General features: G+C 44.0%; 1 protein-coding gene across 7 annotated transcripts in view; it reads right to left on the bottom strand.

The window, feature by feature from the left end:
* Positions 1–1,620: 1,620 nt before the first annotated feature.
* SNCAIP (synuclein alpha interacting protein) overlaps positions 1,621–23,160 on the bottom strand; it is a 149,790-nt gene continuing 128,250 nt past the window's right edge. For 4 of the 7 annotated variants that reach the window (XM_048220943.2, XM_048220944.2, XM_048220945.2 and 1 more), the window contains exons 8-11: positions 21,146–21,315; positions 15,595–15,681; positions 13,956–15,024; positions 1,621–2,181 (exon numbers count right to left, since the gene is read on the bottom strand). In XM_048220943.2, the coding sequence (XP_048076900.1) occupies positions 2,176–2,181; positions 13,956–15,024; positions 15,595–15,681; positions 21,146–21,315 (1,332 nt within the window). In that variant the 3' untranslated portion in view covers positions 1,621–2,175. Of the gene's footprint in view, positions 2,182–12,590; positions 12,662–13,955; positions 15,025–15,594; positions 15,682–21,145; positions 21,316–23,160 lie in introns of all 7 variants that reach the window. The other 3 variants (XM_057307180.1, XM_057307179.1, XM_057307181.1) reach the window with 1 other exon arrangement.

Raw genomic sequence — 23,160 nt, 5'->3', positions numbered from 1 at the left:
AGGTCAAGGTAGCATCTCTTTCTTTCAAACTCTTGCTTTTCTCTGCTACATTTAATTGGGAACTCTGTGTCTGGTTCATAAAAGCTCTGCAGAATGCCCACCCCCCCTCTTCGACTTTTAAGTTTAAAAACCCAGTCTATCTAAGAACAAAGCTGGGGCCTCTGGGGAACAGAGAGAACACTCTCTGGGTCCCTTTCCCTTGCAAGCCCCATTCTAGAACTAAGTCCAAAAGCTTGGCTCATGTGTGACGCCAGTGTCACCTCTTCTGTACCAAGCAGAAAGCAGGAGAATCTTCACATGTGCTGTGAATAGAGGCCATATAGTCTCTATTAGAATCGCAACACTAGGACCCAGCAATGAAATGTGAACAAGGAGAGAGTGTCTGAGGCCAAGGGGCCAAAATCAGATTAAGGCATCTCATTGGAGGAAAAGACCACGCGAGCAACGCAGAACCACGCGGGGTATCGGGCTCTAACAACAGGAACTCAGAGGACCCAAACAAGGACAGAACAAATTGGTTGAATTCCTAGAGATATTGCTTTGTAGGTCGAAAGGAACTTACCTCCTAGATGTGCATGCAGGCCGGTCTCGCCCCTTGCCAGGTTTATCAAAGAAGCATTGTTTTGCCCAAGACCCAAGAGTCATCCAGAAGTAGAGCCAACACAACTCATGATCCCCGTGTATCAGTCCAGTGGGTAATGCACTAAAGAGATAGCATCATGCAGGACAGATAGGATAGTCCAGTGGGAATAATGAGCAAACCTGGGCCAGAGCCAAGTCTGCTATTTACAAGTAGTATTACTTTGGACATAGGACTTAAAGCTTTCTGAAGTTTACTTTGCATAAAATGGTAGTAGTAATATCTCTACATAGGTGTGGCTGGTACCTAAAAGGTACTTGAATATTAGGTCCTTCTTCTATACCTCGTTGCATCTTGTCAAGCCCAAGTTTGTCAGATAACCCATATATGCAAGATTACCTCCTAACTCAGAACCTTGGCCTCTTGTGTCCACGAGGATGCAGAACGGTCCCCATTTGACGGCCGTGGCACTGCTAGTAACTGTGAATAGCATACAAGGCTCCCTCTTACGGGTAAGAACACATTCAACTTCCAAACTAAAATTTGACAGGCCTCTTATGGGCCATGCCAACACTTTGAAAATAAAACTCTTGAAGTTTCAACAGAAATATATTTTTACATGATAGGACGAAACCATCTGGAACTTACTGCTTACATGGACTGAAAGAGCTGTATCAACAATACGGTTCTTATAAACTCAGGCTCCACACTGTCTCCTAAAGGGATTAGACAGGTCTCATAATGTGTTCTAGACAGAAAAAGTGACCCAAGCAGGGGCTGAATCCTTAGCTGTCATTAGTATTTTCTCATGTCAACGCTGGAATTTGAGAAGACAGAAGAAATTGACTTACTTTATATACTTGTCTGATCCTTTAGTACTTAATGAAAACTAGAATGTTTTATTTCACCCCTATGGGAAAATAGCTAAACCGGGCAGTTTGTTCCTGAAATAAAATATCAGCAATCAAAATACTCTCAACGTCCCTTAGAAAGCAGAACATCACAGGCTTATTAGAAAGTAGGTGCCCCAAGCTTCTAGGTGCTGTTAACATTGTTTTATTTCCTTTATACAAAAAGTAGAAATGACAGAAAAAACATTCTTGACAGAAAACAATACCACTGACCTGTTCTCATTGAGGAGCTGAGCCCAAACTGCCCATTTTACTGGGAAAGAAAAGTTCAATCAACATTAGCAAATATTCATGCAACTGATGAAAGACAAGATGGCGCCAGTGGCTTGGTGGACGTCGTGTGGGGAGGGTGAACCAATCCAATCTTAAAAAACATACATTGGCCCAAATCATGCTTTTAAACAGCATCTCTTTAGAAACAAGTTATATATACAAATATCACCCAAAAATGTGTATTATATAGTCTAGTACTATAAATTTAAGGCATCCTGATATGTTCTTCTGCTGGTGAGGCATTGTTCTCATGATTCTATTTCCACAGTGGATAGTCCAGAAATTTCCAATGGTGTCCAAAGGGCAGCAATGAGAGACAAGAAAAAAGTGATTTACAAGAAGAGTTCTTTTGACTCTGGCTCAGCATTGTGCTTTATGCTGTAGGATTTCTTCATTTTTCTATTGATGTCATTATGCCTAAGCAGAAGAAAAACCATAAAGGCCAGAATTAGATAAAACTATAGTCAAGTTACAAGACACCACCACTAAACAGCTCATCAAACATGGAAATTATCCTCATACAAACCACACTGAAGAACACTTCATTCCAGTAGGCAAATGATTTTCTTTTCATATAAATCACTCTTTAAACAATAAAAGCTATAGTCATGTAATAACACACACTTAGCAAACACTTTTTAATTTGGCTCTGGAAATAATTTCTCAGTCATGCTGATTGGAGTCCAGGCATAATTCTAGTCAAGTGAATTTTATCAAATTCATGTCAAAGTCACGTCAAATAGGATAGTAAGTATAGTAATGCTGGTCGAGTGGAAACAAGAGATGTTTATATTTTATTGACATGGATTCATTGGTGACATCTTTAATGTCCAATAAGCTGGAGTCTTAATCGTTCAAAGAAGATATTTTTTGGGTGTGTGATTACTGTTGGAAGATCGTAAGTAGGTAAGTCTAGGGGAAAAAGAAAAAACCAGGAAAAAGAAATGCTGTCCTCCCCCCCCCCCCCCCGTCCCGCCAAGTATTTGATACCTAGTAAGCTTATGAAAAGAAGCAGAAGCTTAAGCCTGGAAACAGTTGTGCTTTGTAAGTGAATTCCCCTCTGGGTAGATGCTTTCATTTTCATGGGATATTACTCATATTCTGGGTACAAACATCTTCCAGAAAGGAGTCATCTCCTGAAGGTGGGTGAGCCTACATATTAATAAATTCCTTCTTCTTGCTATATCAGACAAAAACAAAGTGTTTCCAGTAATGCTACTTGCTAACAGGAGGACATATTTGGACGGAGAGCTTCAAGTGGGATTTTATGGCCTCGAAATTGTGCTTGCTTACAAAGACCATGTAGTCTATTCTCAGTGTTCCAGTAAATATTTGATCCTCATCACCACCTCAAAGTTCTGATTCTTACTTTATTTATTCCTCTGAATAGAACTTTATTTTTTTAAAGATTTTATTTATTTTTATTTTTTTATAATAATTTTTTATTATATTAGGTTAGTCACCATACAGTAGTACATCCCTAGTTTTTGATGTAAAGTTCCAAGATTCATTACTTGCGTGTAACACCCAGTTCACCATGCGATACGTGCCCTCCTAATACCCATCACCGGCCTATCCCATTCCTCCACCCCCCTCCCCTCTGACGCCCTCAGTTTGCTTCCCGGAGTCCATAGTCTCTCATGGTTCATTCCCCCTAGTGTTTTTATTTTTAAGTAATCTCTACACGCAACGTGGGGCTTGAGCTTAATACTCTGAGATCAAGAGTTGCAAGCTTTACCAACTGAGCCAGCCAGGTGCCCCTGAAGAGAACTTTAGAGAGTGTCTATGGGCAAGAAAGGGAAGAAGGGGAAAGAAAAACCTGGTTGGTTAAAAGACGTTCTAGGGATTTCCAATTAAAAATGATGGATTAAATACACACATTCATCACCCCATTCTTACAAAACAACACTAAAAGGAAAGTAAAGAAATAAGAAAGGCATAAACCCAAATGAATAAGGGAAGTGAGAGGCGATGATAATAAACAAAATACCAACACTATTTCAGAAATAGGAAAGTGGGTGGGCATGTGGAGTTGATTTAGCAGAGTAGAAAATGCAGAAATCTAAGCCTATGGGCAGGGAACCCAACAAACTGATTTGTGCTGCAAGATCATAGAAACCAAAAGCACCATGTATTCCTGAAGGTGACAGTGGGTGCTGAGTGGGGGTGAAAATGGGAAGATTATTCGAAAAATGTTTGGAAGTAGCAATTCATATCCCAGATTACCTCTCAGACCCACTGTAGCTGGGTGAGTACCTCCTTCCCATTGTGAAAGAAGACTGGAGGCTACAATCTGTAAGGCATGAACCAAAGAAAAGGGGGTGGAAACCATGAGATTAAATGAAAGTCTCCCTAAGTGAGAAAGTGCGAATATGATTCTCAACCCATCTCCTATTAATCTGACTCATGAATTCTTGGCACTCAGGTTATGGGCCCTAGCAGGAGATGTTTCCTTAACCTGAGAAATGAAGTGGCCAAGAGCAAAGACCTACAAATACTGACGGGGTCTTTCCCAACAAAGAGCCTAGTCCGCACCGGTTCGTGAAGCAGCATCTACCCGTCAACAAGCCTCACCCATAAAGTCGGAGCTTCTGTTCAGCTTCAGTGACTATAAATGAGTCAGAGACCATCAGATATTTGAGGAAAGTGCTCCTGTGAAAGACAGGGACCAAAATAAACAGAGAAATGGAAGTCAAAGTGCATAGAAATAACATAGGGAGACAAAGAGAACTTTAAACATCTTTAACAAGAAAAACTGGGAAAATGTCTGCAACTCATATTACAAAGGGTTAGTCTTCCTAATATGTAAAATATGAAGAGCTGCTAGAAGTCAAAAGAAGAAGACCAGAATCTCAATAAAATGAAGGATTAAAAACAGTACATTCATACAGTGAAAGGATATGTAGCTATGTAAAATAATAAAGAAACTATATACTAATACATACAGACCCTCATTGTGTTAGGTGAAGAAAAGCAAGAAGCAAAACTGTGTGTAGCAAACACCACTTTTACTGCAAAAAGGAAGAAAAGAAAAAAAATATACATTTGTATTTGATTGTAACATTTAAGTAAGTCCTGCATGTATAATGCTACAAAGAGGAAACAAAGAGAAAACCAACAAAGTACCTTTAAAAATTAACACTATTATGGCAAAAATAAAAAAATTAGAAAGGTTGGAAGGTACAGGTTAGTTCTTTCCTAAAAGAACTAGAAAAAGCAAAAGTATGGATAAAGATAGAAGAATAACAAATTGGAGGATCTATCCAGTGTGTCCAACATTGCAGTAATATGATTTCCAGAAAGAATGAACAGAGAAATTGCAATGGAGAAAATGTTCAAAGAAATTGTACAAAATCATTTCCCAGAACTGAAGCATAGAGATTTCCAGATCAAAAAAGACTGCTGAGTGCCCACATGTCAGGAATGAAAATGGCATCATGACAAAGCATCAAGAAATCAAAATATGGGGGAATAGAGAGAAAATCATAATAGCTTCCAAGGGATTCACAATTAGAGAGGAATGGAGCTTCACAACAGACAGATTAGAAGCAAGAAGAACATGAAACAATGTGTTCGAGATCCTGAGAGAAAATTGTTTCCTACCTAGAATTCTATACCCAGCCAAACACACCTAATCCAGTATGAGGGCAAATTGAAGATGTTTTCAGTCAGGCAAGGTCTCAACAAATTTAGCACCCATTCGCCTCCCAAAGATGGGAAGATGTGTTTACCAAAACAAGAGCATAAACCCAAAATGGGAAAAGACAGATTCAGGAAATAGGGCTCTACGCAGGAGAGAAGCAGAAGCAGAAGCAATTCCCAGAATAATTGGGGAATTATTCTTCTGGAAACACCCAGAAGACAGCTGTATAGCACTGCAGTCCAGACTGGGTAGGAGGAAAGAGGTTGTCTCCATGAACAGACAAACTGAGAGACACCTGATTTGTCTGAATGTGCTGAAGGAAGGTTTCTGTCTCCCGCAAAGTGTTGAGAAGTGAATTGTAAACTGAGAAGTCAAAATTACTTTCTCCCCTCCAAAATGTAAAGTTATAATTAGGAAGGAATGCATAGACCTAGTGTGATTAATATTTAGACAGCCATAGTAATAATAAGCACCAAATACTGATTTAACCCCAAAGAGAAATACAACTGTATTAATAATGGTGGGAAGAGGAAGCAGGGGTGTGCACTCGTGTGTGTGTGCATGTGTGTGTGTTTCGGGGTGGGGGGCGGGGTTGGGCATTAAAATAGAGCTAGATAAGTTTGATTCATTTGGAGAATACAGATTTTTGGAAACCTGGCTTCATAGTTTATTATTATCATTACTGTACAAATTTGGGCAAGATACATAATCTCTCTGTGCCTTGGCTTCCAAACTGCAAAATTTGACAATAATAGTATCTACCATATTGTGTTACTGTGAAAGTTAAAACAGGTAATATGCATTTGGCACCTAGAATGTTCTTTGGTACACTGTAAATGCTTTAAAAGTGTTAGCTATCACTTTACCTTCTATGGTGGAACGCCAGGAGGCAATAAAGAGAATATCTGAAGTTGAATATCTGTATGAGTATGTGATTTAGCAATACAGAATACTAGAGAATACATCTGAAAGAAAGTCAAGTGTGTGATGCAGGGAGTGGGAACACAGAACAGGGTAGGTTGGACAGAGGAGAGCCAATTTTTGCTAGAACACTAGCATTACTGTTATATACATATACCTACAGCACTTTGACAAAAAATCAAATGAAAAATAAATAAAAGTTAAAAAGAAGGCTTAGGTTGTAGTTTAAGGATGATATCATCATTTAGACATTAACAAAGTATTTCTGCTTTAATATAAGGGGTGTTGTGGTCAAGAACACTAAAAAAGAAACTTTCTGCAGGACAAAACCCAGCATGATTAGAGCTGAGTGTATATTTGAGGCATTTATTTGAATAATATCAGGATAATTCAAGCCTCCCTGAATCCTTCAATTACCTAGTCCTGAATTACCAGTATTCAAAAGAACAAAAGTGTTTGGGTAATTCTGGCATGAATTATGCAGATAATTTGCTGTTCCTTGATTTCATTTTTGGATATGAAATCACATTCTTAGTGACCAAAATTGGGAAGAAGAAAAGGCTTAAATTTAAATAACAGTTTTGCAAGTAATCTAACTTGCTGATTCATCTAGGCATGGATTCCACATTTCCATAGCCCATCGTGACCAGACAGCAATTTACTTGGAGGATTAGTCTAAAAGGGTCCACGGGCATGCATTATACTTCCACTGATAACCAAAACAGGGAGAGTTTCTTACTTTTGTGATCTCCTTCAGAACTTTACTGAGAGCAAATCTCTAAGTCCTATGTGCTAAAAAATGGGATTCCAGTTCAAAGAATGAACTTGCCCTGCCCACACTAAAAACTCACTGTAGGTAGGGAGGCTTGTAATCCAAGGGCCTAATTTAGATGTAGGACACCATTCTTTCTTGGGATGACAGGCTCAGTCCTTTTTATTTTATTTCTTTCACCTCTTCTTTCTTCCTTTCCTCTCTCCACTCTCCCTCTGGCCAGATATTTATGAAGTCTCTTCCACGTGCCAGGCACCGAGCTGGACGCTGGGGGTACAGATGGGGGTGTGGGGAGGCTGTCAAGGGTCCCCACTTTCATGAAGCTCCTGTACATTTCATGGAGTTTACTGTGTTTTAACTGTATCCTCTTTTCATGCTCTCTGGATTCTGATCTCCTTTAGAAAGGCAGCATGCCTTGTGCTGGCACAGCAAAATGCCCAGCTTAGAGCGAAAGACGGTGGTGCAGTGAGCGCACTGGCAAATTGGGAATGTGGCATTCGGGAGGTAATATATCTGCACTGTTCTTAGTGGGAAGGAGAATCCCAGATGGCTGTGGTTGGAGCAGGGATGCTTGGTGAAGGTACTGGAAGTTGTCTGGGTAAAGTCTCTAGCTGGTACTTTTAAACCTCAAGTGAATTTCTGCTTCTTGGAAACTCCAGCCTTCCTCAGAGCTTATAGACAGGCACTGCTCTTTTAATGTTTAGAAACACCCCCGTGGTGGCAGAGATGGTGCCCACAGGGCACGAACAAGACAGTTTCCCCTGTGACATTTCACAGTCCAAATCTGGACCTTGGAGGGGAGGGAGGAAAGGGGAGGTGGGAGGGGGAGAAGGAAGTAGTTTTTCCATTTTGTGACTGCATTTAAACCAGGATTCGCATGCTGAAAGAATGTGTTTCTAGCGGGATGGTTTTGGTTTTGAAGGAAGGTCTTCTCTCTGTCCCCTCCTACTTCTAGTCTAGGGCTGTTCCACATGTTCATTTCCTGCCTTCCAAGGCCGGTGCGTGAAGACTGAACGTGGGATCTTAGTTGCAATAGCTTTTTCTACGTCTCAACTCTTCATACTTGGAGACAACACTATCTTTCGTTGTCTTCCTGTGGCAGAATATGTTTTCTCCTTTTCCCAGTGGGGGTACGGAGAAGAAACTCCATTTGCGAATCATGCTCTCTGGTCAACCTTAGGAACTCTGGTGGCTTCTATAAAGAGTTTGCTAAGTTGTGCCGAGACATTGGGAGGGTCTGATCGTTTTAACTATCCCCCATAACTTGAGTATTTCCCTCCACACACAAGATTCTGCTATGCAACAGCCAAGGACAATGCAAAACCGTGGCCTATGCAAAGGAGAACCTGCCCTTGGGGAAATGTTCAAGACTGGGGTCTCTTCTAAGTCATTGGGACAAAGCTCCAGTGTGAAATACGGGTTTTCCCTCCGAAACTAATATGAACCCTAAGGAGGCAGAGGTGAGGGTGGGAGACACAAGAGTTGTACAGGGAACACAAAATCTGGGAACACATGAGGAGGAGTGGAGGGGAAGGAGAACAGGTGGGCTCTAGGGGTTTCCGGAGGAGAGGAAAGCACCTCAGGGACCTAGTATCTATTCCTTCTGATGGACAGGCTCTAGAGCTAGTATATTAGAAAGGAACATCCACCTCAGACCAGGGCTTAGAAGTCGAAACTATAGTTTTTGAGCAATAATGCTAATGTCTGTAATCACTAAATCCCCTTTTCATATTAGCACCTGAAACAACTTTTCTGAACAGTTACATTGGAAAGACTCTGCTCCTGGGGAGGTCACTCTAGAACTATGTCCTCAGCACTTATCAGAGAGCCATGGTAATATAACAGTGACCAAGAAATTACAGACACATCCCTTCAAGAATTCTTAAAAAGCATACGGGTTAAAAATAGATACTTCAAGGTAAAAAATTAAAGACAAGATTAGAATGCGGTTATTTTCTTATATCCAGAGAAATGATAGTGAGGATGCCTTTGTTCAGCAAGATCGGGGGCTCCTTTTTGGTGCCGACTGGATTTTTCCATCACGAGTCTGGAAGTGCTCGTCAGTGGGGCTGAGGGGTACACACTGTACTTGGGAGACAGCTTTCAGCCAGGGCCTCACCTCCACTTTTCCAATGGCTTCCACATCTTTGTTCATTTTTCTGTTTAGCCTGATATCTTGACAGTAAGAACATACAGTGTGTGTGTGTCTATGTGTCTTTGTGTGCATGTGTGTGTGTGTGAGTCTGTGTGTGCGTGTGTGCTGGTGGGGGTGGGCACCCTCCACTCTGACCTTCTACTGGGCCCAGCAGCTGACCACTGCCACACCTCATGTCATCCCAGGCCCAACGTACGACTCCTGTTGAAGTGGTTATTGAACAACCTTGACATCAATGCAAAATATTGGATACAAGAGCTCTTGGCTCTGGATGTATCACTTCCCGTGTGGCTAATTCCTTGGCAGTAAAACCCACACTAATGGTGTTCATTACTTAATGTCTTTTGAAGAAGTCTGCTTTCCTGTTGGTGCTAGGACAAGGGTCCTAGCGGCACTGTGGTCACAGTGAGGCTGGTGGTGGCCAGGGGATGATGCCCTCTGCTTCTTGGTAGCTGGACTCAAAGCTCACATCACGTGTTTCAGGTCTCACTTAGACTTAAACTCTGGGAAATGAATGTCTTATTGGCGTTTTAAGACAAGTAATTGCAAACATTCCCTTGGAGTTGTAATAACTCAAAACCAACTTGTCCTTGATAAGAAAAAGTAAAGATAAATCTGCTTGTTATAAACAAAGCCGTCCTCGGCTGTGGAAACACTCTGGGAAAGCTGTCCAAAGTAATGGAGTCGAATCTAATTTTAAAGGGCATTGAAAAGAAATTTAGATTCTTTGCCATCAAGCCGTGACCAATTTAGGAAAATAAATAGCAAACAGAACCCCCACACAGAGGTGATGTTCTTTCAAATGTATTTATTGCCCATATTTTTCCCTTACCAGGAAAAATAAACATTTCCTAGGAACTAAAATGTGACTCCAGCGACTAGGATCTGAGGTCCCACTCTTTCTCCCAGAGCCATGGCAATAGGGCCATTTGGTGGCATTAACGTTTGGGACAAACTCCAACCCAAGGACTGCCATTGGATTCCAAAGTTATGTAATCCTGGGGGATCTCTGCTACCCGAGAGGAGCCATTCAGCTTCCAAGCAAATTCTTGGGCCACGATTTGAAGGCATCACTGAGTGATGAACACTTGGGGTCCTTTCTCTATTTTATCTTTCTGTGGGACGTTCCTTTGATGGGTCCCCTAGACAAAATGAAGTAAGCACTAGAGTCAATTAGGTGTTTTTCATGCCCACAGTCTCATGCTAGTGTTAATTTCTCTGAGAAATCTTCATTTCCACTATAGCCGTCTATCCTTATTTTTTCTAAGGAGTGAACTTGGCCCTGTTCCCTCTGCCTCTGTGCCATTATGAGTGAATCTGAGAAAACTGCCTTCTCCAGCGTGGTCCAACGAATGACTTTTCACTTTCTGTGGAACACATGGTAAGCAGAAACCATGATAAAGTCGAGGTTAATTTATAAGGTAGGGAGGGGAAGGAGTCAGGATGTTTATTTAAATACACTGAATATTTTTATTTTCGGGTTTCTAGGTTATCGCTGAAATTAAACTCTGTTAATATGTAAACCCAGTGACTCTGAGGTTCAAAACTGAGCCTTCAGACGGATTGTTCCCTAAACTGAGTAGGAAAGGGCTAACCTTGTGTTGGATAGCTCAGGAGCCCCAAAGCCTCATTTGGTGCTCTGACTTTTATATTTCTATTATCGGAGAGTGTTCAGCTTTGTTTCTTGGCTTGTAAAAAGACAGATGAAATATTTCTGGTAGGTCAATTTACTGTGATACTGTCTTGTTTCCAGGTACTCTGGAACCTTCGAGAGATGAGAGGTGTTCTCCTTCTCCCCCTCCCAAGAGTTTGTCAAGTCTTTGTGCTGCCTTCCCTGAGGGTATTGTTGGTAACTTCTGTTTAAGGACAAAAGCAGAATTTTCCAGGTACCGGAAGACACATCCAACCTCATCTGGGACTGAGACGGGTATGGGGTTGGGGAGGTGGGTTGAGAGGAACAGAAAGAGCCCGGTACCAATGTCTGGGAAGGGAATGGACATTTTTTTTTTCTATTTCCTTTCTACCCCGGGTCTTGGGTTCATAGAACTGGCTGAGATTCCCTGCCCCAGGGTGGCCGGAAGCAGCCCAGACTAGGGTACCGTGTGAGCCTGACCCAAGCTGAATGCTTGTGACCAGTAAATACCTAAGCTCCAAGGTGCTTCCTTGAATGTACTGAATTAATGAGACCCCCAGGGGCAATCCCTGAAATGTCTGAGATTTACTTCTCCTCTGGGCTGACCAGAGACCTGGAGCAGATTAAATTTGATTTAAAGGGTCAAAAAAAGAAGAGTGACGTTACTTGCGCCTTAGTATTCTTAACTAAAATTTATACTCATGACACATACACTCCTATTTGGGTGTGTTTATCATATACAGAAACAGACGCACATTCACAAATGCACTGCGGAGGACTTTGGAAGGGTGCTGCAGGGCGTGGCTGTATTTTTCTTTTAAATAATTAAATTAAAGCAAGTTTGAATGATTTAAAAGTGACAGCTTCCCTTGACATGAATTTGGGGGTTTCTTCTGAAAGAAGCCAGAAACCAGGCACCAAATGCAGGAAGTCGCCCTCCAGGGCTCTCCTTTCACTCCTCCCGTTTCCTGCTTCATCCGGGAGCGGGAGTTGTGCACATTCCCCAGAGAGGAAAGAAAACCCCGATGCAGAAGGACTTTGCCCAGAGAGGCGCCTGAGCTACTGGAGACCTTCGAAGATGATCCTTTTCTGTACACAGTCCATGCATTTTGAAGCATAAACATTTTGTTTGGGAAAGCCCTGTGTTTGACTGGTGGGCACACACAGACGCGCTAACGGCTGGGCACTGGGGTTCTGAGCGTTAAGCGAGAGCAATTTCAGAATGGCTGGGCCTTGCTTCCCCTAAGCGTGGTGATGAAAGGCGGTTTCAGTCTAGGATCAGCAATGAAATAAAACCTCAGCTCTCCTTCACAGCTCTGATTCTGATCAGAGATCGACTCCGTCCACCCGCGACAGGAAATTTAATTTCTATACTTACTTGGTACTTGACTCCATTAAAACAAAGACTGAAAGCCAAAGTCAACCGGGAGACTCAGCATGTTTGTAAGGTGAGTAGATTCCTGTGCCCTCTGCGGCTGGAAGAAAGCCCCGCCAATCGGGCACTTGGTCCCTTTCTAAGGCCCCGTTATAAGTAACTGGCTGCTTCTATTGGGGTGTGTGTGGCGGGGGAGGTGTCATATTCTTCTTTCTTGGTATTAGCGCCTGCTAAGGGTGCTCTGGGACCGTGGTTTCAAAGGTCATGCTACTGGAAGCAAAGGCATGGCCTCACTGTGCGAGGGCCCCGCTAGCTAGCACCACGTACCGTGCATGGTTACGCAGAGGCTCTCCGGTCAGCGTGTTAGAAGAAAGGGTGATGCAGCTGCCGTACATCTCCTAGAGAGGTGCGATTAAACATCATCTGAAAACATGCAACAAAGCTCGGCACATGCACATGTCTCAATAAACAGGAGGCATGCGGGAGGCAGATTAGTGGACAGAAGCGTCATACATACTTTCAGGAGCGCGGGGAGCTGCTGAGCTCATTCTTTCACTCCTGAGTGACAGAACCCATTAAGTGACTTGGGAGAGTCTTGTTTGAGCAAGGTAAGGCTGGATAGGGGACACCCAAAGGGGCCAGGGTGTGGGGCACGGGTGGGACTTTCCTAGCTGAAATACAGACACGCTGAAGCCCTTTACGACAAAGACAATTCTCGTTGGAAATCAATGTATAGTTAAAACTGGAGTTCAGTTACTTAGAGAGATATTAACGGAATAGTAACGAGATATTAACTCGATTTCGGTGTTGCAAAAGGAATCTGGACAGACCGTGACCCTCACCATGATGGAATTTCACCTTATGGCATAATAATCAATTATGCAGGTTGGGAGTCTCTAGACTAGAGATGGCTATTCTGGGTCCTTCCATTCCTCAGAGTTCTGCATTTTGGATGCTACACCATTTTTGGGGGATGGCATGGCACGCACAGAGCACACAGCAAACGTCGCCTAAAAAGATGTGCGTATCTCTTATTCACTGGTTTTAAACCACAGATTACAGTGCATGGTTTTCCAGGAAATGCAATTATGAAATGTAGTTCATGGCACGTCCGGCCAACCCTCACGTACTGAGCTCTTTGGGCCGCTCCAGCATCCCCCTGGCAACACTCACGGGTTTGTGTCGTAAATGAGGAGGGCCCTGGGGTGTATTCATTTCAAAGGTCACTCCAAGGTTGAGCAGCTAAGTCTTTAGAAATAGAGTATCTATTTATGTGCTCTTTCATTGGGCTTGAGAATAAACTAGCTGGTCATATGAGGAGAACAAACTCTTCTGGAGGAAAAATCAGGGCCAAGGAAGGGCCTGATTTCACATCGACGGGTGGTCTGATCTTATAGAAATGCCTCCCAGTTTAGGACTCCTAACACTCAGGGATCACACTATTTAGGGCAACTGGGAGACCAGAATGTAACATCCTGTGATGTATTTGATCTTTCTCTCTTAGAGTATTTTCCAAAGGAAGAGCAAAGTGTCTATACTCTAATGTGACATATCTCGTTAGAAAATACATGGACTGGGCTTTCCATGCAACCGTTTGGAATTTTTCTGGGGATTCCCTGGTGGTGGCAAAGGTCACCAATCTGTAGTGTGAGGAACAGCATAGTGAATTCAAAGTCTCCAAATAGCACTCACCGCCTTATTCTTTCCTTTGCTCGCAGAGCTCACGGGATTTCCCTTGGCGTCTGTTGTCTTCCTTCCAAGGGAGGTTAAGGGCAGTGTGGACGTCTTTAGCTGGTTGGCTGCCTGGGAGTTATTATTATTGTTCTGGTTGCCGCTGAGTGTCTCCATGATAGACCGGAAGGTTCCAAAAGGCCTTTTCAGTTGGTCCCCCGATTCGCTATTTGCGGATGCCCTCTGGAGGGTCCTGCCTTTATCTCTGTCCTTCTCCCCATTTACCTCAAGGCTAGTTTGCTCCATCTGCACCACAGGCTCCTCAAAGGTCACTCTGAGCTTCAAGTTCTGGGAGGTCCGGCGCTTGGAAGATGGAGACTTGAGGGCGCTCTTGGGGCTCATGGCCACTTTCTGGGCGGCGGTACTGTCAGGGCTGGGCTGAATGGGGTCTCCAGAGGGCTGGCTGGGGGGAGTGGTCGCTGAGCCGGGACACTGGGATTCCAAGTCAGGTTCACTGCTCTCTGAGGTGGGGGACGGGCTATGGCCATCCAGAGATTTGGAGGCCTTGATGCCAAAAGGAAACCTACGTCCCGACGCCAAAGTGTGTTTCTTTATCATCAGGTGCAAGCTTTCGGCGCTATCCACACTCTCCACGCTCCCCACGATGGGCTGCGGCCGGGGCCTGTCAGGCTTCCTCACAGGTGTGCTCTTGGGGTCCTCGGAGGTATTGGAATCGGTGTCGGACTCACTCAGGGACCGCTGCATTAGCTGCCTCAGCCGAGCTAACTTCAGCTCCCTCTTCTCCGCAGGGATCTTCTTGCCGTTTCTAGAGGAAGCCTGAGCGTCCTGGAATTCCAAGGACAGCTTTTCCTGGGTGCAGACGCTCTCTGAGATATCTTTCCCCAGTAACTGGCGTAGGATTTTGTCTGAATCTTCGTCTTTTGCTTTGGCCCTGGCCCGGCCGGATGCTGACAGGCTTCCGAGAACCTGAATCCCCTCTTGGACTCCAGGTTTGCTTTTGGCTACAGACTCATCGTCCACATCTGGAGATTTCCACTGGGACCTTCTGGAAGCTGGGGAGGACGGCGAACTGAAAGATGATGAAGAACATATGAGGGGATTTCCTATCACTGATTTCCTTCACTGCCACGAATGACTTACAACAAAGGACAACAGGACGGGAATAAGAATTATCCCTTCGTGTCTGAGCAAATCCATCTGCGAATACTCCAGAGTGGCAACCATGACCAAAGCATAGTGCCTCACACTTGACACCATGACGGTATGTTTGTCTACTGCTTTACCGTTTACACCTCACTTCTGCACCGATTCTATCCATTATGCTCATTTTCAACAACATTACCACCTTATGAACCTGTATATTCTTATTCCCATTTCACAGATGAAGAAACGAAGGAGTCTGAAAGAGTACGTGACTTGCTTACAACCGGGGAATGAAGAAAGGGCGGAGCCAGAGAGGAACCCAGGTCTTCCGACTTTAGGTCCAGAGCCTTTTCCCCCTGTAACGTCTCATTGTTATTCCTCTTTTTAAAAATAAAACGTTGTCTTCTTTAAAGATTTTTTTTTTCTGAAAGTCCAAAAGAAGGCTCAGAGACTAAAGACAACTGAGAACTCTAACCACCCATGTTCCTGGTATTACCTGGGCGAAGAAAGGAGTGACTCTGACTTCTGGGCTTCTAGAAGTTGCTGAAGCTGGTTCTGCAATGTGACGCGTTCCATTGTCTGTCTAGGAAAACCAAACGAAGACACGTAAGCTCTCTGATACATGGCCACTACTATCAATGAGTAGGTGTAAACTTTTTCATGATGATTTGCAATAAATTGCAACAAATCCCAAAGCCTTACAAACGTGCACATTCTTCTTCCTTGCGGTGCAGCGATTTTCCTAAGAACCCACAAGGATGCTTAATATTCACATTAGCGGAAAACTGTAAGTAACCCAATTGCTCATCAATAAGCCTGTAAGTCAGTAATTTAGCTGTTTCCATAAAGGCAGCTATTGAAATGATAATATATTTCAGTATCTATGACACAGAAAAAATTTCCCTAATAAAAGGGAAATTACAAAATACTGTATGTAATATAATACCGTTTTTAAGAAATCTCTCTCTATATAACGTTTGTGTGTGTGTGTATTACTTATAATTATATACCTACATATATTATTTACTCTTTCCAAATTGTTTAAACCTTTAAAGTAATTGAATTAGTTTAGTGATCAGAAAAGAGCAAAATAAAACAACACAACTATTTCAGTATTGGGTGAAAACCATTAAATAACTTGGTGTTTTCTTACATGAAGGGAAACACGGTATGGCAACACTCATTTTATTCTGGAGATAAGAGCATGTGAATGAGAATGAGCTTTAAATTTAAAATCAGCTAAAAGCCACGGGCTACAGAAATTGAAATCTGTTTCGAAAGCATATTACAGAACTTGAGAAAAGTAAAGCCAACTGATTCTGACTTTAGAAGAAAAAGCAGTACTTACCGAACTCTAGTATTAGTGTGGCGACCCCCACCCCCACCCCAAGATGTCCATCACATTCTACTTCCTGGAAGGTGGGACTATGTTACCTTTCATGGCAAAAGGGAATTAGTGTTGCAGACAGAATCCAGATTATTTATCGGCTGATAGGAAAACACGGAGATTTTCCTGCACTCTTATTATTATTATTATTGGTTATCCAATCTAGTCACAAGTCTTTAACAGTGAGGAGGAAGGAGAAGATGAGGTCAGTGGTTGCTGTCTCTGAAGACGAAGGAAGGGGCCATGAGGCAAGGAACGCAAGGGCCTCTAGGGGCTGCCAATGACCCTTTGCTAACAGCCAGCAAAAGAAGGGACCTCGGTCCTACGACTGCAAGGAAGTGATTCTGCAACCAGACCCATCCTACAGCCTCCAGAAAGGAATGTGGTCTGTGGACACCTCGATTTTAATGTGGAGACCCATTCTGGTCTTTGGACCTATAGAGCTGTAAGATGAGTTTGTGTTGTTTTAAGCCACTAGGTGTGTGGTAATTTATTAACAGGAATAGAAAACGGATACAATCGGCTTCAAAAAAGGTAGGCCATGGATGCCTGGGGGACTCAGTCGGTTAAGTGTCTGCCTTCGGCTCAGGTCATGATCTCAGGGTCCTGGGATCGAGCCCTGCATTAGGCTCCCTACTCAGCAGGGAGTCTGCTTCTCCCCCTCTCCCTCTAGCTCTGACCCCCACTCATGCTCTCTCTCTCTCAAAAAATAAAATCTTTAAAAAAAATGGTGGGCCCTCTCATGAGCCAGGACATGGAACTAAATGAATGAGCTGCAAGTTTTTTGTTTTGTTTTTTTTTTCTGAGAGAGAGAGAGAGCGCGCGAGCGTGTGCACACACACGTGAGTGTGTGAGGTGGGGGGAGGGGCAGAGAGAAAGAGAATCCTAAGCCGGCTCCCAGCTGAGTGTGAGCCTGACATGGGCTTGATCTCACGACCCTGAGATCATGACCTGAGCCAAAATCAAGAGTTGGACACTGACTGAACTACCCAGGTGCCCTGAGTTCCAAGTGTTCTTAAAATGGCTGCTGGACCTTAGATCTGGGCTTGAGGAAGCCCAGTGCTCTCCTTGCCAAGTGTCACTGCGCGTACTCAACCACTATTGGCCACCTAAATCGAATTCTGTGAGATCAGACTGGGATGAACGCTTCCATCTCTCCAAGTACTCTATTTTTCAGACATGGTCAGTCTCAGTCCTAACTTTTCATCCCTAAGACAAGAAAAGTCTGTGATTTCAATTTGTCTCACTCATTCTGTGACTCACCTACTGAAAACTTAATTGTCTAAAGAAGGAGCCAGCAAACTCTTCCCTAAAAGGTCAGATAGTAAATATTTTAGGCTTGTGAGTCATACGGTCTGTGTCATAACTACTCAACTCTACTTTTGTAGCATGAAATCAATCCTACACGATTGGTAAATGAATGTGTATATGGCTGGGTTCCAATAAAACTTTATTTACAAAAACAGACAGTGGGCTGGATTTGGCCCATAGTCTATAGTTGGCTAACCCTTAGTCTAAAGAAATAATAAAAAATGAAAGTACATAAGAACATTCTAATTTTCCCACTTTGCAAGCTGTACTGCAAATCAAGTTTTTAAGAACAATAGTGAGGAGCTAAAGTAGATGAAGCAAGCTGACAGTCTACTTTTAAAGGGTTTGTTAGGTATCAAAGTGAATTATGATACAGTTAAGAAAACTATTTGGGAGCGATTGGGTTGACCGATGATTGGAATTTCAGGTATGAATGGGGGGAAAAAAAGGACTCTGCTTTCTAGATTCTAAAGAAGCCCTCAGCAAGGACTGCCCAATTTTAAATACATGATCTGTGAAATATGAATATATAAAAGTACACGAAACAGGAGAACATATATGGGCATATGCCTAGTCCCCTGGGGCTGTTGTTAACCAAATACCACCAGCTGGGGGGATAAAACAACAGGAATTTATTTTCCCATGGTTCTGGAGGCTGGAAGTCTGAGACCGAGGGGTTGGCAGTGTTGGTTTCCTCTGAGGGCTGACAGGGAGGCTGTTCCCTGCTTCTCTCCTTGTTTCTGGTGCTTTGCTGGCGATCTTTGACGTTCTTTGGCTTGTAGATGCATCACTCTGACCCCTGATTTCATGTTGACACGGTGTTCTCCCTGTGCGTGTCTGCCTCCACAGCTAACTTTCCCCCTTGGATGACAATGCCAGTGATACTGGATTTGGGCACACCCTCATGACCTCATTTTAACTTGATTCCTTCTGCAAAGACCCTATCTCCGAAAAAGCAGATATTCTGAGGTACCAGGGGTTAGGACTCTATCCTATATTTTCGGGGGGGGGGTGGCATAATTCAACCTGTAATATCTAGGCTTGTACATCAGGACTTCTAACAGAGCTGAAGGTCACCATTTTTTAAATAGTAATTATGTTTATTAACTGTAGTTAGTAAAGGTATTCTGGTAGGAAAAGGCACTCTGGACTTCTCTCACTCAGAATTTTGAACTGGAAAAACTCATGGTTTTCATTCCTCCTCCTGTAACTTTCTGTGCTGGGGGTGCCTGGAGCTTGAAGGGCCCGGGCTATGGCGGCCATACTCAGTGGGCTTCCCTGTTCACGTCTAGTTCTGCCAGTCTCACTGAGGCACACGGTAAGTAAAAGACTGGGGTCTCCAGCCTAAACTCTCATATTTTATCTTGTCACTGGCCTAACTGTAACTGTCTACAGCATTCAGCTTCAGAGACAATGGAAGAACTGTTATCTATTAGCGTACATGTGTATTTTATTCTGGGCCCATCAACAGAGAGGGCAGCCAAGACCCTGACCTTGAAGAGTTCACCAATAAAACAGCTATTAGAGCTCATGAACAGCTCGCAGACTCCACGGTACAGGGACTGAGGATAGTGTTTTGTGATCTTTCCTCTGAGTATGAATCTTTTGGAAAAAAACAAACCCAAAAACATTCTACTGGACCATTTTAAAGCTTCTCTGAAAGGATATGTCCATACACTACCCGGGGTGGGGGAAGGAATATTGCCACAACATTTCTGAAAGGATATTAGGCAACATCTATCCACGTTTTAAATGCGTATGCCCTGTGTTTTAGCAATTCTCTTTCTAGGAACTTATTTTTAGAAATACTTACACAAGCACATAAAAACATGTACAAGGGTGTTCGCTGTGGAAAGATAACTTACTGAGTTGTCTGTTTGTGTGTATTTTCCCTTCAATTGAATTAAGTCCTTGAAGCTCATCTAACTCACCTGCCCCAGGGGAGTTTTCTGTAACTGGGCAGAGGACGCTTGGAGGGAACCCCTTTAATATTTAATTTTTAAACACTATATGTGTCTAGTAAAATCCTAACCAACTCATTAAAGTGAGTACTCGAGTAGGGGGAGGGGACAGAGACCTGGTCTCTGGGGCAAGAGGGCGGAAGTAGACAGATGAAGGTTTCTCCCAGCTTAGAGAAGAGCCAGAGGGTCTAAGGACTTGTCATACTGTCGAATGATCAGTGAAGGCCTCCCAGCCATCATAGGTCTCTTTCCAAAAGGAAAAAGAATTTTTTTTAATTTTTTTATTTTTTAAGATTTTATTTATTTATTTGAGAGAGAGAGAGTATGAGAGAGATCAGGAGCAGGGGGGAGGAGTAGAGGGAGAAGCAGACTCCTGGGATCATGACCTGAGTCGAAGGCAGACGCTTAACGGACTGAGCCACCCAGGTGTCCCAAAAAGAGTATTTTTAAAAATAATTTAAAACACTCTCTATTTTGCTTCTAAATTCTAATTTTTCGGGTTTATCCTCTTAATCTGTCAACATGACTTTGAATACCGATTGGGATTTTCAGTGACCTCCCCAATATGGCAACTGTACCTTGGCTGGTGTGTTTGCCAAGGCCTGACCCTGGTCCTCTCAAGCGGTAGCGGCTCCTTGATTCTTCAGACCTCTAAAGACCTACCTGATGGCTTCCCCTCTCTCCCCCTCTCATCAGGCATAGCATGACAACCTCCCAGAAATGCTTCCTGACATCTCTGTAGGCAATGGTTACCGGTTTGACAATCTCATCAAGAACAGAACTGACTCCATCTAGACCAAGAGGGTTTTAAGTAACATCACGCTGACCGGACACTAGTTTACATTGTAAGGACTCAAGAATCGTTGGCTTCTTTTTTATAATAAATTTACTGGTGATGGTTGTCCGATGACCTGCCTGTAATTCCCCAAATATACATTTTTCATTTGAAAATCTGAAACTGGCCTATGTCTAGTTTTTAGTTTTGTTTTGTTTTTCTTTTCCCTTCTCTCTCAGGCTTTTTATGATTTCCTAGAATGTAAAGGACAGAAGTTTGGGGATGAGGCGTGTGTGTACTTAAGTCATCGGGCCGTGAGCTGTGCACACAGAGAGAGGCTGTCTCTCATCCGACGTGCCTCACATCCCTGCTCACGGAGTTTGCTCTGCACCATCTGCTCGTGGAAGTATCCTCTTCCCTCTGCAGACACGGCACCCATCGCATGGATGCTGGCTGGCAGGACTTGGGAGGGAAGAGGACAAGAAGATGGGCAGAAGGCTAGGAATTTTCCAGACAATCGGCATGCGGGCAGCTCACCAAGGCACCAGGCTCAAACCTCAGCCAAGTGAGAACCAGCCAGACTTGGCTCAAATGGAAAGAACGGGCCACTTACTCCTTCAGCTGTTTGGTTAGCTTCACCACCTGAGAGGCCAGCGACATGCAGGTCTCCACCACCACCAGGTACCGGGAGCACAGCGTGTGCCCGTGGCGCTCGGCGCTCTGGGATGGCTTTTCTCCCGCATGGTTCTGCATGGTGACATTTGCTCCATATTCAACCAAGGTCTGTGGGAAAATGCAGAGGCACGTGATCGTGACAAGACCTCCCTGGCAACATTTTGTAATGACCGAAAGAGAAAGTTGAATGGAACTTTTCCTGCTAGTCCAATACCAGTTACCAGAGCCCATGGCAGGGTGGGGAAGAGGGCAAAGGGTATCATCACACACACAAGAGAGCCTCTGGCGAGTTGGCAGGATTCGTATCAGACACCTGCCTCAGAGCCGACACATATGCAACAGAACCCGTCCTACCACTACCAATCCCACCCAGCCTTGGAGGAGCTGGCTGGGAGGGGCAGAGCCTGCCACTGTCCTCAGGGGGCTGTCTCCTGAGCAGGCAGTGCCAGGGGGCCTGTTTTGTCCCTTTCACTAGGTGGGCCCAGAAAGCTGGGGACACCTGCGAGGAGAGAGCGGAATTTTGTTTTCCTGTTCCTGTTGGCTTGGGAAGCATCTGTGATCTGTTGCTGAGCCTTCCCCATCAGAAATAAAAATCACTGGAGAGAAATGACCTGCAGGGGCTGTGTGTGGGGCAGCCCACGCTCCCACCAGGTGTCTGGCAAGGATATGACCCATGGATTGAGAAGACGTCGTAGAAGGGGGCTTGGGGTGAGCGTGCTATCACCCCACTACGGAAGGAGAGTGTTCTCCGGCAGTAAGAGTGGTGGGGGTGACACAGGCTGAGGGGACTGTATGGGAGGAGGACGGGTGAGATCTTCCCTGTCAGGTATCAGCGGGGAGGCTCCAGAGAGCCCTCTGAAGACCTCACCCATCATGCCCAGCAGAGGGTCAGCACGTGGAGGCTGCCACAGAGGACGTTAGTGGCCCAGGACCGTGATCCAGAGAAGCAATGACAGCTTTCAGGGAGAGTGCCAGGACCTTTGCCAGTTAAGCAAAGAGATGGTTAACTTTTCTCTCCTCCCTTCTCCTTGTCTCCAACACTGACCCCAGAAGAGAGAAAGGGGAACAGGAGCTAAGGTGAGGTGTACAAAGCCAATCATGGCTCCGTCCCCATGCCGTGTCCCTTGAACCCTGGGTCTAAATCTAGGCTGGAGAGGCGGACACTTCGATTCAGAAGTAACACCAAGATTTTAAGCTAGTTTGGAGCAAATGTGAAGTCACAAGTAAGCAGAAAGTTACAGATTTGGCCAAGGCATCATAGTAAAGAAGAGAGACTTGATGGACCACGGTTGACATTGCTAACTAAAAAAAAAAAAAAAAAATCAAAATTCTTTTCTATTTATACTGTGGTGACATGAGATAGCACAAAAAGCTGTTACATCATGATTAGTCAGCTGTCACAACCTCACACATCCTTTGACACTATCAATATGAGGTTGGACCTCTGGGTTTATTAGTAAAAGGTACTGTTGTTCCCAAAAGTAACACTTGGGATTTTTAAATTCCTACATTGCTTAAACTCAGAGGTCACCAGGGGCTTCATCCCTTTCTGGTTGACGACCACTCACCATGAAAGGCCGAGCTACCATGAAGCCTCTGCCAGAGGCCTGACAAGAGTGACACGCAGATCACCTCAGCCCTGAGCTCCTGCGGCCCCCACCCCCTCAGAGCGTCCCTGTCAACACTCACTGCTCCCACTCCCTTGACTCTGATTTCCGCCATTTTCCTTCCAGAGTTTCCTAGAGTCAGTCTCTGTCTCCCCTCAAAAGGGCCTTTGCTCACCTCCTGTTCTACTCTCAGTCTCTCTGTGTCTTTTGTTTCTTTCTTTTTTTAAAAAAATCTCACACCCAGTGGATAGACCCGCTTCCAAGATTATCCAAGTTTCCACAGCCACGGTATCTAGTGCCAAAAATATCATTTGTGTTAAGTGGAGAGATGAATGGCCCAAAAGCA

This window comes from Ursus arctos, unplaced genomic scaffold (assembly GCF_023065955.2).
Source record: "Ursus arctos isolate Adak ecotype North America unplaced genomic scaffold, UrsArc2.0 scaffold_5, whole genome shotgun sequence".
In the NCBI taxonomy this organism is placed as follows: domain Eukaryota; kingdom Metazoa; phylum Chordata; class Mammalia; order Carnivora; family Ursidae; genus Ursus; species Ursus arctos.
Note: the sequence above shows the minus strand (reverse complement) of the source record. Positions and strands in the feature narration are given on the sequence as shown.